The sequence below is a fragment of the Panulirus ornatus genome, chromosome 66 (assembly GCF_036320965.1).
Source record: "Panulirus ornatus isolate Po-2019 chromosome 66, ASM3632096v1, whole genome shotgun sequence".
Lineage (NCBI taxonomy): Eukaryota > Metazoa > Arthropoda > Malacostraca > Decapoda > Palinuridae > Panulirus > Panulirus ornatus.
This window is the reverse complement of record NC_092289.1, coordinates 6,841,827-6,857,423: the sequence shown is the minus strand read 5'-3', so window position 1 is coordinate 6,857,423 and position 15,597 is coordinate 6,841,827. Positions and strand designations below refer to the sequence as shown.

At 51.6% G+C, this 15,597-nt stretch overlaps 1 protein-coding gene across 1 annotated transcript in view; it reads left to right on the top strand.

Annotated features, from left to right (window-relative positions):
- Window positions 1–762: 762 nt before the first annotated feature.
- The window catches only part of LOC139746755 (uncharacterized), a 287,885-nt gene continuing 273,050 nt past the window's right edge, over window positions 763–15,597 (top strand). The window contains exons 1-4 of the mRNA XM_071658259.1: window positions 763–832; window positions 1,165–1,307; window positions 8,746–8,964; window positions 9,578–9,634. Of these exons, the coding sequence (XP_071514360.1) occupies window positions 763–832; window positions 1,165–1,307; window positions 8,746–8,964; window positions 9,578–9,634 (489 nt within the window). The remainder of the gene's footprint in view (window positions 833–1,164; window positions 1,308–8,745; window positions 8,965–9,577; window positions 9,635–15,597) is intronic.

Here is a 15,597-nt window from a genome sequence, read left to right as displayed (position 1 = left end):
TGATAGACACTGTCCTCACCTCCCACACATTCCTCAGTGCACCCAGAACCTTAGCCCCCTCATCCACCCTATGACTCGCCTCGGTCGTCGTGGTACCATCAGCGTCCACGTCCCCTCTCAGGCCCTTCCCAACCCCACCCAGACTCACCCTGGAATCTCTCTCTCTCTCTCTCTCTCTCTCTCTCTCTCTCTCTCTCTCTCTCTCTCTCTCTCTCTCTCTCTCTCTCTCTCTCTCTGGAGTCTGCCACCAGGACTGTGTCATGTGCAAACAGCAACTGATTCCCCTCTCACCGGGTACCCCCATAAAACCCCCCTGTTATCTATCCCCCTCACTCAACTCCTCCTCCTCCTCCTCTTCCTCTTCCTCTTCCTCCTCCTCCTCATCCTCCTCCTCCTCCTCCTCCCACCACATTAAACACCCCCCTAACCTAGCAGTCACTCACCCACCTCTCGTGGACGACCTCAACTACGACCCACATCTGTCACAGTGGACTTCTTTCCTGGATGTGGTAAACAGTCCCATACCTTCCTCCTCCGTCAGGAGGGCCGCTGCCCTACGTCTCGAAGCTATCGCATGACCCCAGCCTCAGACTGTACCACTCAACCCCTTCCCCCACCTCAGACCATTCCTGAACCATTCGTCCATATTGTTCTTACGTGTCTGTATTATTAGTAGTAGTAATAGTAATTATATGAAGTAGTAGTAGTAGTAGTAGTAGTAGTAGTAATAGTAGTAGTAGTAGTAATAGTAGTAATAGTATAATGTTTCTACTTTTAGAATATGATCTTCGTGAGAGGTTAAAGTTGATCAGGTCATCAGGAGAGATGTGCCGTAAATGAGATGGTCGTTTGAGGGGAAACTAAAGGTGATTATGTGTATAATTTGATCTGATGGATGTTTGACAGTTTGTATTTTAACTGTTTAGAAAGAGAAAACGATATTGAGAAGAAGAAAGATTCTTTTTCAGGTCAGGTGAGAAGAAGAAAACATCTTCTTCAGGTCAGGTGACAAAATAAGCCTACTAAAAGAAGGTTCAAAGACTGAAGAAACTAATAGCAAGTTAGTAAGGCAAATTTAGTTTGGCTTCCCCTTCAATATTGAAGGCTCCCCAGACTGGGTCGTTTTCTATGGTGTGTTCCAATGACGACCGTTTTCTCTTTCAGACGTGACCCGAGGCGGGAACAGCAAGAAGAAACTTGGTATCGGAAAGTTCCTAAAGACGCTGAAACGGGATCTGAAACGGTCGTCCGGGACCTCGAAAAACAATAAGAACAGACTGACGCATAACTTGAATAACGTGCCAAGGGTGAGTAAGTGGGATTCATCCTAATATTGAATGGCCAGACTCAGCTATGTTGGAGATTTAGGTTAGTCTGTCCCCTTCTTTTCCCCTCCCTCCCTCCCTCCTCCACCTGACCTACCAACCTCCCCCTCATGCATTAAGTTTTCGATGTTGTGTGTACAAGTTCGAATCCTACAGTACACTAATGTATATATATATATATATATATATAAATGGATAGCTTACCTTGTGTATAGTTCTCATAGTTCTAATGCCATCATAATTATGAAACTGTAGATTTTTAAAAATAATTCTCCCATGAAAAACATTACATTTGGTTTCTGTATATATATATTTTGTGACCTTACTTAGTTTCATATTTTGCACAGCGTCTCCCCCCCCCCCCCGTGTGAGGGGGGGAGGCAGCGGGTTAGATCCTAGCATACTAAGTGTTCTAAGTGCTTGAAGAAGAGTTAGCTAAGTTGGAGGGGCGGCGGGCGGCGGCGGGGGGGTGGTTAAATGTCATGTTTCCCTTTTGAGTGTTAGGAGTTGGCTCGTGGTTTAGCTGGCTCCTTGTTGGCCCGCGGGCGTGTGCATCACACACGTCTGGCAAGGGGTCGGCGGCCAGCCACCCCTCCCAGCCGTCATGGCCTCCCTCTCTTCCTCCCTTCTATTTACCACCACTGACACTCAATTACCCCGGAAGGGTTAATATATTACCCCATCATATATCCCCAGTAAAAAGGGGGTAACCATCAGTTACATCTGCTTTCCACAGATATATCAGTCCAATCTACAACAGATGGTTGTATTAATCCCAATTCCTGCCTATTCTTTATTGCTACTGAATCATTGGCTAACCTAATTATAATCTGGTTGTTCTAGTCGTCCATCCAAGTCTTAATATTAAGCTCTCTATATAATAAATTAACCAGTATTGCCTGAGCATTATATTGTCTCATTTTGTAATGTACCAAATTTTTTATCATGATTCATGTCAAGTTATAAATTATTTCTTGTTTATTATTGAATGTCGGTGACAAATTATTGATTTTTTGGTTTGTGTGTGTTTTTTTTAGTCATAAAAACCCAATTTTTTTTTCATTTGGTCACCAGATTATTCATAATGTGTCGTTCGCTCTCAGGTCTACTGTAATTGGGTAATTAATCATTAGTCATTAATTTTGATTGAGACGAATGTATATATATATGTATATATATATATATATATATATATATATATATATATATATATATTCTTTCTCTCGTTTTTCTTTTTTTTTTTTTTTTTTCCAAAAGAAGGAACAGAGAATTGGGCCAGGTGAGGGTATTCCCTCAAAGGCCCAGTCCTCTGTTCCTAACGCTACCTCGCTAATGCGGGAAATGGCGAATAGTTTGAAAAAAAAAAAATAAAAAAATATTCTTTCTTTCTTTCTTTTAAACTATTCGCCATTTCCCGCGTTAGCGAGGTAGCATTAAGAACAGAGGACTGGGCCTTTGAGGGAATACCCTCACCTGGCCCAATTCTCTGTTCCTTCTTTTGGAAAATTAAAAAAAAAAAAACTGTCAGTTTAAGATGAAGGATGACATGAGTTTACATTGAGCCTGGAGAGCGACGACACACAACCATTGAGGTTGACCTTGACACTGTAGTTGGTGCTTGGCGGGGGCCTGACGCAGGAGCTGGTTGGTTACCCTGCAGACGGGGCGGTGGTGGTGGTGGGCGGTGCTGCTGCTGCTGCTGCTGCTGCTCATGGGACGGCCCAGCGGGTGATGGGTTGTGTGCCTGTGTCTCTGTATGTCTGTGTGTCTGTGTCTGTGTGTGTGTGCGTCTGTATATATATATGTATATTGGAAAGAATCACAATTTTGCGCGTGATCAAGATATTCCTATGAGTCCACGGGGAATATGAAACACGATAAGTTCCCAAGTGCACTTTCGTGTAATAATCACATCATCAGGGGAGACACAAGAGAGAAATATAACAGTGAGTTGATATACATGGAAGAGACGAAGCTAGGACGCCATTTGGTAAACATGTGGTTGTCCAAATGGCGTCCTAGCTTCGTCTCTTCGATGTATATCAACTGACTGTTATATTTCTCTCTTGTCTCCCCTGATGATGTGATTATTACACGAAAGTGCACTTGGGAATTTATCGTGTTTCATTTTCCCCGTGGACTCATGGGAATATATATATATATATATATATATATATATATATATATATATATATATATATATATATATATATATATATATATATATGGGCGTTCTCCGGGAACTGAACTTGACAATTTGATTATTCTTTTATCTGTTCAGTTAAGTTTCAGGTGACCTGACCTGGTGAGTGATCCTTGGACCTGTTGACCTGGTGTTAGGTTGTTAACACCAGGCTCGTGTTATAGACCTTCCTCCACTCCGGTGTTAGCTTGTCCCAGTCTGGGTGTCGTGTGGCCTCCTACACCTCTCACTGTGGCCAGGGGAGGGGCGGCTTGCCTCCCCCTCTGCTGTGTGGACACACACACCTTCACCCTGCCAGTCACAGCCAGCCACAGTTGCCCTGCAGTGAACAGGCAGTGCAACTGGTGTCACTGGCCCCCCTGTCTCTGTCGAGGTTCGTGTGTGTATGTGTGTGTGTGTGTGTGTGTGTGTGTGTGTGTGTGTGTGTGTATGTGTGTGTGTGTGTGTGTGTGTGTGTGTGTGTGTGTTGTTCGTAACCCATGGTCTGTCTCAGGCTGGAATGTCACCCTGTGTGTCATAATAAACTTCTTCTGGTCACATAATGTTCTGATCTTTGCTTCTTGTTGATTGTTAATGTTATTGATGTCCCATTCTAGCCGTATGGTGTCATATGGTTCAAGATAATCCCTTGGTGTCATATGGTTCAAGATGACGCCTTGGTGTCATATGATTCAAGATGACGCCTTGGTGTCATATGGTTCAAGATAGTCCCTTGGTGTCATATGGTTCAAGATGACTCCTTGGCGTCATATGGTTCAAGATAGTCCCTTGGTGTCATATGGTTCAACGTAGCCCCTTGGTGTCATATGGTTCAAGATAATCCCTTGGTGTCATATGGTTCAAGATGACTCCTTGGTGTCATATGGTTCAAGATAGTCCCTTGGTGTCATATGGTTCAAGATGACTCCTTGGTGTCATATGGTTCAAGATTCCCTTGGTGTCATATGGTTCAAGATAGCCCCTTGGTGTCATATGGTTCAAGATAATCCCTTGGTGTCATATGGTTCAAGATAGCCCCTTGGTGTCATATGGTTCAAGATATTCCTTAGGTGTTCCTACGGTTCAAGGTAGTCCGCTTTGTTGTTATATGGTTCAAGATATTCCCTTGGGTGTCATATGGTTCAAGATATTCCCCTTTGGTGTGATGGTTTAAAGAATTCCTTGGCTGTCATATGGTTCAAGATAGCCCCTTGATGTCATATGGTTCAAGATAGTCCCCTTGGTGTCATATGTTCAAGATGACTCCTTGGTGTTCATATGGTTCAAGATTCCTTGGTGTCATATGGTTCAAGATAGCCCCTTGGTGTCATATGGTTCAAGATCATCCCTTGGTGTCATATGGTGTCATATGGTTCAAGATAGCCCCTTGGTGTCATATGGTTCAAGATAGCCCCTTGGTGTCATATGGTTCAAGATAGTCCCTTGGTGTCATATGGTTCAAGATAGCCCCTTGGTGTCATATGGTTCATGATAGTCCCTTGGTGTCATATGGTTCAAGATAATCCATTGGTGTCATATGGTTCAAGTTAACACCTTGGTGTTATTTAATTCAAGACATTCCCTCGGTGTCATATGGTTCAAGATAGCCCCTTGGTGTCATATGGTTCAAGATATTCCCTTGGTGTCATGTGGTTCAAGATAGCATCTTGGTGTCATGTGGTTCAAGATATTCCTTTGGTGTCATACGGTTCAAGGTAGTCCCTTGTTGTCATATGGTTCAAGATATTCCCTTGGTGTCATATGGTTCAAGATATTCCCTTGGTGTCATATGGTTTAAGACATTCCCTTGGTGTCATATGGTTCAAGATAGCCCCTTGGTGTCATATGGTTCAAGATAGTCCCTTGGTGTCCTATGGTTCAAGATAGCCCCTTGGCTTGGTGTCATATGGTTCAAGATAGCCCCTTGATGTCAATGGTTCAAGATAGTCCCTAGGTGTCATTTGGTTCAAGATAGCCCCTTGATGTCAATGGTTCAAGATAGTTCCTTGGTGTCATATGGTTCAAGATAGTCCCTTGGTGTCATATGGTTCAAGATAGCCCTTTGGTGTCATATGGTTCAAGATAGCCCCTTGATGTCAATGGTTCAAGGTAGCCCCTTGGTGTCATATGGTTCAAGATAGTCCCTTGGTGTCATATGGTTCAAGAAAACCCCTTGGTGTCATATAGTTCAAGATAGTCCCTTGGTGTCATATGGTTCAAGATAGCCCCTTGGTGTCATATGGTTCAAGATAGCCCCTTGTTGTCAATGGTTCAAGATAGTCCCTTGGTGTCATATGGTTCAAGATAGCTCCTTGGTCATATGGTTCAATATAGTCCCTTGGTGTCATATGGTTCAAGTTAACCCCTTGGTGTCATTTGATTCAAGACAGTCCCTTGGTGTCATTTGGTTCAATAGAGTTCCTTGGTGTCATATGGTTCAAGATAGTCCCGTGGTGTCATTTGGTTCAATATAGTTCCTTGGTGTCATTGATTCAAGACAGTCCCTTGGTGTCATTTGGTTCAATATAGTTCCTTGGTGTCATATAGTTCAAGATAATCCCTTGGTGTCATATGGTTCAAGATAGTCCCTTGGTGTCATATGGTTCAAGATAGTCCCTCGGTGTCATACGGTTCAAGATAATCCCTTGGTGTCATATGGTTCAAGATAGTCCCTTGGTGTCATATGGTTCAAGACAGTCCCTTGGTGTCATATGGTTCAAGGTAGTCCCTTGGTGTCATATGGTTCAAGATAGCCCCTTGGTGTCATATGGTTCAAGATAGCCCCTTGATGTCAATGGTTCAAGATAGCCCCTTGGTGTCATATGGTTTAAGATAGTCCCTTGGTGTCATATGGTTCAAGAAAACCCCTTGGTGTCATATAGTTCAAGATAGTCCCTTGGTGTCATATGGTTCAAGATAGCCCCTTGGTGTCATATAGTTCAAGTTAGCCCCTTGATGTCAATGGTTCAAGATAGTCACTTGGTGTCATATGGTTCAAGATAGCTCCTTGGTGTCATATGGTTCAATATAGTCCCTTGGTGTCATATGGTTCAAGTTAACCCCTTGGTGTCATTTGATTCAAGACAGTCCCTTGGTGTCATTTGGTTCAATAGAGTTCCTTGGTGTCATATGGTTCAAGATAGTCCCTTGGTGTCATTTGGTTCAATATAGTTCCTTGGTGTCATTTGATTCAAGACAGTCCCTTGGTGTCATTTGGTTCAATATAGTTCCTTGGTGTCATATGGTTCAAGATAATCCCTTGGTGTCATATGGTTCGAGATAGTCCCTTGGTGTCATATGGTTCAAGATAGTCCCTTGGTGTCATATGGTTCAAGATAATCCCTTGGTGTCATATGGTTCAAGATAGTCCCTTGGTGTCATATGGTTCAAGATAGTCCCTTGGTGTCATATGGTTCAAGATAATCCCTTGGTGTCATATGGTTCAAGATAGTCCCTTGGTGTCATATGGTTCAAGATAGCCCCTTATGTCAAATGGTTCAAGATAGCCCTTTGGTGTCATTTAGTTCAAGATAGCCCTTTGGTGTCATATGGTTAAGATAGCCCCTTGATGTCAATGGTTCAAGATAGTCCCTTGGTGTCATACGGTTCAAGATAATTTCTTGGTGTCATATGGTTCGAGATATTCCCTTGTGTCATATGGTTCAATATAACCCCTTGGTGTCATATAGTTCAAGATAGACCCATAGTGTCATGTGGTTCAAGATAACCCAATGGTGTCATCATATGGTTCAAGATAATCCCTTGGTGTCATGTGGTTCAACATAGTCCCTTGGTGACATATAGTTCTTGATAGTTCCTTGGTGTCATGTGGTTCAAGATAGCCCCTTGGTGTCATTTGAATCAAGATGGTTTCGGTGTCATATGGTTCAAGATAGCCCCTTGGTGTCATTTGAATCAAGATAGTCCCTTTTTGTCATATGGTTCACGATAGTCATTTGTTGTTTGGATCAAGATAGTCCCTTGGTGTCATATGTATCAAGATAGCCACTGGTGTCATAAGGATCAAGATAGTCCCTTGGCGTCATATGGTTCAAGATAGTCCCTTGGTGTCATATGGATCAAGATAGTCCCTTAGTGTCATATGGATCAAGATAGTCCCTTAGTGTCATATGGATCAAGATAGTCCCTTAGTGTCATATGGATCAAGATAGTCCCTGGTGTCTTATGGATCAAGATAGTCCCTGGTGTCATAAGGTTCAAGATAGCCCCCTGGTGTTATATGGATCAAGATAGTCCCTTGGTGTCATATGGATCAAGATAGTCCCTTAGTGTCATGTGGATCAAGATAGTCCCTGGTGTCATATGGATCAAGATAGTCCCTTAGTGTCATGTGGATCAAGATAGTCCCTGGTGTCATATGGATCAAGATAGACCCTGGTGTCATGTCGCCCGAGGTAGCCTCTGGTGTCATGTGGCAGATGGTCCTTGATGTCTCCACGTGGCAGATGGTCCTTGATGTCTCCATGTGGCAGATGGTCCTTGATGTCTCCATGTGGCAGATGGTCCTTGATGTCTCCACGTGGCAGATGGTCCTTGATGTCCCCATGTGGCAGATGGTCCTTGATGTCTCCATGTGGCAGATGGTCCTTGATGTCTCCATGTGGCAGGTGGTCCATGATGTCCCCATGTGGCAGATGGTCCTTGATGTCTCCATGTGGCAGATGGTCCTTGATGTCTCCACGTGGCAGATGGTCCTTGATGTCTCCACGTGGCAGATGGTCCTTGATGTCCCCATGTGGCAGATGGTCCTTGATGTCTCCATCTGAAGTCAGGTTAATGTTTAAGACAATGCTTTTCAGTCGTTGACATCTGTGGACCTCGACAGCCACTGATGTCTGATGGTGTCCTGTGTTCTATAGTGTGACGGTCCGTCGTAGTCGGTGCTCCTGGTGTGACGGTCCGTCATGGTCGGGTGTGACGGTCCGTCGTGGTCGGGTGTGACGGTCCGTCGTGGTCGGGTGTGACGGTCCGTCGTGGTCGGGTGTGACGGTCCGTCATGGTCGGGTGTGACGACCCGTCGTGTGTTGTATACAGTGTACAAGAGACTGTGAGTGTGTGTGTGTGTGTAGCCCAGTGTTAGTGTTGCCCCGGCCCTCTGCCTCCCCCTCCCCGCTGTTGCCCCGGGCCCCGGCCCTCTTGTTGCCCCGTCCGTTGCCCCGGCCCCTGCCCTGCCCTGCATGAGAACGTAACCCTGCATGCCCCCATGCTCCCCTGCAGAACTACGGTGAACCTGGCCTGAGTACTACGCCGCTGGTCATGCTGCCCGGCTACTCTTCCCCAGCCTCCTCCCGGGGTTCCCACTCCAGTCACTCACACACCAGTCACTCACACTCCAGCAGCCACTCTAATGCCGCCTTCGTCTCCGCCTCGGCGCCTGGCACCCCCGGCTCCTCCGGCCCGGTCCGGGACTCGGGTCTCCAAGAAGCTATAGAGCGGGTAAGTCCCTCCCTCCCCTCAAAACCCCCCCTCCGCATGCTTGCCTCCTCCGACAGCCTCCTCCTCTCCCCCCGAGCGGGGCGCTACTCCCTCCTCCTCCTCCTCCTCCGCGCCCGCCCTCCTCCTCACACCCCACATACACCAACCACACACACACTCCCTCAAAACACGTAATGATCACCACCTCCAAAAAAAAAAAGAGAAGATAGCTCACTCTTTCTCTTTCTCTCTCAATGCAGCGTTTCCATAAGCGCCTCACTCCATACTTTTGCAGTTACTTATAAACTAATGATACTGTTCTAACTTATAAACTAATAATACTGTTCTAACTTAAAGAATATTAATACTGTTCTAACTTGAACTTGCGTGTATGCCCAAATGATGACAGAGACATCTTGTATAACATAAGTTCTCTCTCTCTTTCTCTTATTTGATTGCTGTTCATGTGGTTCTTGAAGTGGTTATTTTATTTTTTTTTTTTTTTTACTAAAGAAGAAAAATTGACTGACTTACAAAGAAAGAATTTCTCTTGATGCACAGAGCTGTTCCAGGAGGGGGTCTGCATGGTGGCTCGTCCAGCTAAGGGATTTTTCTCTCTCTTCTTACATTACAGTTGAAGGAGCAGGAGATGCAGAGAAGACGAGAAGAACAATTTAGAGAACATGAACAGGTCAGTGTGCATGTACGTGTTCTACCGTCCGTTTGTACGTGTACGACCTCACCCCCCCCTCTTGAGGTGTACAGTACCAGTCAGTGTTCCGTGACGCGCACACATAGACACACAGGCGCTCCCTCCGCGGTCTGGGTAATGGCGGAGGTGTGCACTTGACATAAGGGTGTTTTTAAGAAGTTGTTGTGGCGATTACGACGCCCTTGTGACCCCTTCACCACCCCCCCAGGTGGGAGAGGGGGGGGGGAGGGGGGGTGTTGGTCACCACGCTCCAGTGACCCCCCTCACGTTTAGGGGGGGTCAAGGCCAGGAGGTGACCTCGGCAGACAAGGTCACCTCCTGGTCATCACATGTGGCTGTCCACTCCATCAGCTGATTGTATTATGAGGATGTCTCGCTCCTCATTATCACTGTCATTATGTCTCGTTCCTCATTGACACTATCATTATGTCTCGCTCCTCATTATCACTCATGTCTCGCTCCTCATTATCGCTATCATTATGCCTTGTTCCTCATTATCACTCATGTCTCGCTCCTCATTATCACTATCATTATGTCTCGCTCCTCATTATCACTCATGTCTCGCTCCTCATTATCACTATCATTATGTCTCGCTCCTCATTATCACTCATGTCTCGCTCCTCATTATCACTATCATTATGCCTTGCTCCTCATTATTACTCACTATCGTAATGTCTCGCTCCTCATTATCACTCGTTATCATCGTCTCGCTCCTCATTATCACTCACTATCATGTCTCGCTCATTATCACTCACCATCATCGTATCTCGTTCCTCACTATCACTCACCCTCATCTTATCTACGGACGATGACGTCATCACACTCATCTTCACTACACCCACATCTTCGCTACACTCCCGCCATGACTGTACCATTCAGGGGGTCAGGTCAAAGCCTGTCTCCACCTTCGCCCTCAACACGTCTGGCGTTTGACCTGACCTCTCTACGGGTCAGGTGGTTAGAGAAGGGTCAAATGCATCGTCACGGAGATGACCTGGTCATCATGTGACCTGGGCTGGGCTGGGGGGTCATGATTGTTGTAAGGTCAAGGTCATGTTTTCCTTGGGACAAGAAGAGATTTTATTGGTGACCTCAGGTCAGGTCATTATCCTTGAGAAGGGTCGTTAGTGACCGCTGTAGGACTGGGTCAACGACCCTCAGGTCACAGGTCGCCGTACGAGGACATCCTCAGGTCATCGACCCCCCGCGCGCCACAAGTCCCTGACCTGAATGTAGGTCAGGTGTGGCACACCACGTGTCTCTCTCTCTCTCTCTCTCTCTCTCTCTCTCTCTCTCTCTCTCTCTCTCTCTCTCTCTCTCTCCTATATTTTTTTTTTTGGATGTACGCGCACGCGCGCGTGAGTGTGTGCATCATGTGTACGTGTTTGTGTCCGTGTATGTACGTACGTGTGTGCCTATTCCCCCTTCCCCCCTCAAATATATATGTGACTTGTATTATGTAATGGGGGGGGGGGGGGGGCGGGTGTCCCGAGTCCCCCGTGGTACGGTACCGGGTGTCCCAGTCCCCCGTGGTACGGTACCGGGTGTCCCAGGTCCCCCGTGGTACTGTCCCTGGTCCCCCGTGGTACTGTCCCTGGTCCCCCGTGGTACGGTACCGGGTGTCCCAGTCCCCCGTGGTACGGTACCGGGTGTCCCAGTCCCCCGTGGTACGGTACCGGTGTCCCTGGTCCCCCGTGGTACTGTCCCTGGTCCCCCGTGGTACGGTACCTCTTGTCCCTGGTCCCCCGTGGTACGGTACCGGGTGTCCCAGTCCCCCGTGGTACGGTACCGGTGTCCCTGGTCCCCCGTTGTATTGTACCGGGTGTCCCTGGTCCCCCGTGGTACGGTACCTCTTGTCCCTGGTCCCCCGTTGTATTGTACCGGGTGTCCCTGGTCCCCCGTGGTACGGGTACCTGGTGTCTCTGGTCCCCCGTGGTACGGTACCGGGTGTCCCAGTCCCCCGTGGTACGATACCGGGTGTCCCTGGTCCCCCGTTGTATTGTACCGGGTGTCCCTGGTCCCCCGTGGTACGGTACCGGGTGTCCCAGGTCCCCCGTGGTACGATACCGGGTGTCCCTGGTCCCCCGTTGTATTGTACCGGGTGTCCCTGGTCCCCCGTGGTACGGTACCTGGTGTCCCTGGTCCCCCGTGGTACGGTACCGGGTGTCCCTGGTCCCCCGTGGTACGGTACCTGGTGTCCCTGGTCCCCCGTGGTACGGTACCTGGTGTCCCTGGTCCCCCGTGGTACGGTACCGGGTGTCCCAGGTCCCCCGTGGTACGGTACCGGGTGTCCCAGGTCCCCCGTGGTACGATACCGGGTGTCCCTGGTCCCCCGTGGTACGGTACCTCTTGTCCCTGGTCCCCCGTGGTACTGTCCCTGGTCCCCCGTGGTACGGTACCGGGTGTCCCAGGTCCCCCGTGGTACGGGTACCTGGTGTCTCTGGTCCCCCGTGGTACGGTACCTCTTGTCCCTGGTCCCCCGTGGTACGGTACCGGTGTCCCTGGTCCCCCGTGTACGGTACCTGGTGTCTCTGGTCCCCCGTGGTACGGGTACCTGGTGTCTCTGGTCCCCCGTGGTACGATACCGGTGTCCCTGGTCCCCCGTGGTACGGTACCTGGTGTCCCTGGTCCCCCGTGGTACGGTACCGGGTGTCTCTGGTCCCCCGTGGTACTGTCCCTGGTCCCCCGTGGTACGGTACCTCTTGTCCCTGTCCCCCGTGGTACGGGTACCTGGTGTCCCTGTCCCCCGTGGTACGGGTACCTGGTGTCCCTGTCCCCCGTGGTACGGTACCTCTTGTCCCTGGTCCCCCGTGTACGGTACCTGGTGTCCCTGGTCCCCCGTGGTACGGTACCTCTTGTCCCTGTCCCCCGTGGTACGGTACCTCTTGTCCCTGGTCCCCCGTGGTACGGGTACCTGGTGTCCCTGGTCCCCCGTGGTACGGTACCTCTTGTCCCTGGTCCCCCGTGGTACGGGTACCGGGTGTCCCTGGTCCCCCGTGGTACGGTACCGGGTGTCCCTGGTCCCCCGTTGTATTGTACCGGGTGTCCCTGGTCCCCCGTGGTACGATACCGGGTGTCCCTGGTCCCCCGTGGTACGATACCGGGTGTCCCTGGTCCCCCGTGGTACGATACCGGGTGTCCCTGGTCCCCCGTGGTACGATACCGGGTGTCCCTGGTCCCCCGTGGTACGGTACCGGGTGTCCCAGGTCCCCCGTGGTACGATACCGGGTGTCCCTGGTCCCCCGTGGTACGATACCGGGTGTCCCTGGTCCCCCGTGGTACGATACCGGGTGTCCCTGGTCCCCCGTGGTACGATACCGGGTGTCCCTGGTCCCCCGTGGTACGGTACCTCTTGTCCCTGGTCCCCCGTTGTATTGTACCGGGTGTCCCTGGTCCCCCGTGGTACGATACCGGGTGTCCCTGGTCCCCCGTGGTACGGTACCTCTTGTCCCTGGTCCCCCGTTGTATTGTACCGGGTGTCCCTGGTCCCCCGTGGTACGATACCGGGTGTCCCTGGTCCCCCGTGGTACTGTCCCTGGTCCCCCGTTGTATTGTACCGGGTGTCCCTGGTCCCCCGTTGTATTGTACCGGGTGTCCCTGGTCCCCCGTGGTACGGGTACCTGGTGTCTCTGGTCCCCCGTGGTACGATACCGGGTGTCCCTGGTCCCCCGTGGTACTGTCCCTGGTCCCCCGTGGTACTGTCCCTGGTCCCCCGTTGTATTGTACCGGGTGTCCCTGGTCCCCCGTTGTATTGTACCGGGTGTCCCTGGTCCCCCGTGGTACTGTCCCTGGTCCCCCGTTGTATTGTACCGGGTGTCCCTGGTCCCCCGTTGTATTGTACCGGGTGTCCCTGGTCCCCCGTGGTACTGTCCCTGGTCCCCCGTGGTACGATACCGGGTGTCCCTGGTCCCCCGTTGTATTGTACCGGGTGTCCCTGGTCCCCCGTGGTACGGGTACCTGGTGTCTCTGGTCCCCCGTGGTACGGGTACCTGGTGTCCCTGGTCCCCCGTGGTACTGTCCCTGGTCCCCCGTTGTATTGTACCGGGTGTCCCTGGTCCCCCGTTGTATTGTACCGGGTGTCCCTGGTCCCCCGTTGTATTGTACCGGGTGTCCCTGGTCCCCCGTGGTACGATACCGGGTGTCCCTGGTCCCCCGTGGTACTGTCCCTGGTCCCCCGTTGTATTGTACCGGGTGTCCCTGGTCCCCCGTGGTACTGTCCCTGGTCCCCCGTTGTATTGTACCGGGTGTCCCTGGTCCCCCGTGGTACGGTACCTGGTGTCCCTGGTCCCCCGTGGTACGGTACCTGGTGTCCTTGGTCCCCCGTGGTACGGTACCTGGTGTCCCTGGTCCCCCGTGGTACGATACCGGGTGTCCCTGGTCCCCCGTGGTACGGTACCTGGTGTCCCTGGTCCCCCGTGGTACGGTACCGGGTGTCCCTGGTCCCCCGTGGTACGGTACCGGGTGTCTCTGGTCCCCCGTGGTACGATACCGGGTGTCCCTGGTCCCCCGTGATACGGGTACCTGGTGTCCCTGGTCCCCCGTGGTACGGGTACCTGGTGTCCCTGGTCCCCCGTGGTACGATACCGGGTGTCCCTGGTCCCCCGTGGTACGGTACCTCTTGTCCCTGGTCCCCCGTGGTACGATACCGGGTGTCCCTGGTCCCCCGTGGTACGGTACCTCTTGTCCCTGGTCCCCCGTGGTACGGTACCGGGTGTCCCAGGTCCCCCGTGGTACGGTACCTGGTGTCCCTGGTCCCCCGTGGTACGATACCGGGTGTCCCTGGTCCCCCGTGGTACGGTACCTCTTGTCCCTGGTCCCCCGTGGTACGGTACCGGGTGTCCCAGGTCCCCCGTGGTACGGTACCGGGTGTCCCAGGTCCCCCGTGGTACGGGTACCTGGTGTCTCTGGTCCCCCGTGGTACGGTACCGGGTGTCCCAGGTCCCCCGTGGTACGGTACCGGGTGTCCCAGGTCCCCCGTGGTACGGTACCTCTTGTCCCTGGTCCCCCGTGGTACGGTACCGGGTGTCCCTGGTACCTGGTGTCCCTGGTCCCCCGTGGTACGGGTACCTGGTGTCTCTGGTCCCCCGTGGTACAGGGAGAGTGGCCGTGGGAGGGAGGCCAACATGAAGGTGGTGGATGAGTGGCCAGCCAGCCTGCCTGCCAGACGCTCCTTGTCCGGGAGGGAAACGTGTGGCCCCTCCCTCCCACCTGTTACATGAGCCACCTGGCCCTCCCTCCCACCTGTTACATGAGCCACCTGGCCCTCCCTCCCACCTGTTACATGAGCCATCTGGCCCTCCCTCCCACCTGTTACATGAGCCACCTGGCCCTCCCTCCTCCACCTGTTACATGAGCCACCTTGGCCCTCCCTCCCACCTGTTACATGGGCCATCTGGCCCTCCCTCCCACCTGTTACATGGGTCATCTGGCCCTCCCTCCCACCTGTTACGTGGTCACCTGCCCTCCCTCTGTTACGTGGTCACCTGCCCTCCCTCCCACCTGTTACGTGGTCACCTGCCCTCCCTCCCACCTGTTACGTGGTCACCTGCCCTCCCTCCCACCTGTTACGTGGTCACCTGCCATCCCTCCCACCTGTTACGTGCGCCATCTGGCCCTCCCTCTCGCCCCACCGTCCCCCAGTGTTTGGTTGAGGGGAGGGGCGTGTTACTGACCCCTTGCCAGTGGCGGAGATGGTGTCAGGTCATGGTTGTGGGGAGGGGCTGGCTGGGCGTGGGGTGGGGGAGGGGGAGGGATTGGCTGGAGTGCTCTGTGTGTGGAGGGAGGGAAGGGAGGGAAGGGAGGGAGGGCGACCACTGACCTTGTGCTACTAAGTTTACCGAGGGAAGGTGTGTGTGGGGGGGGAGACTGGGGCGGCCCCCCTCTCTCCCCCCCTCCAAACCCCCCCCTCCTCTTGATCCCCCCCACCCCCACCTTCCTCCCAC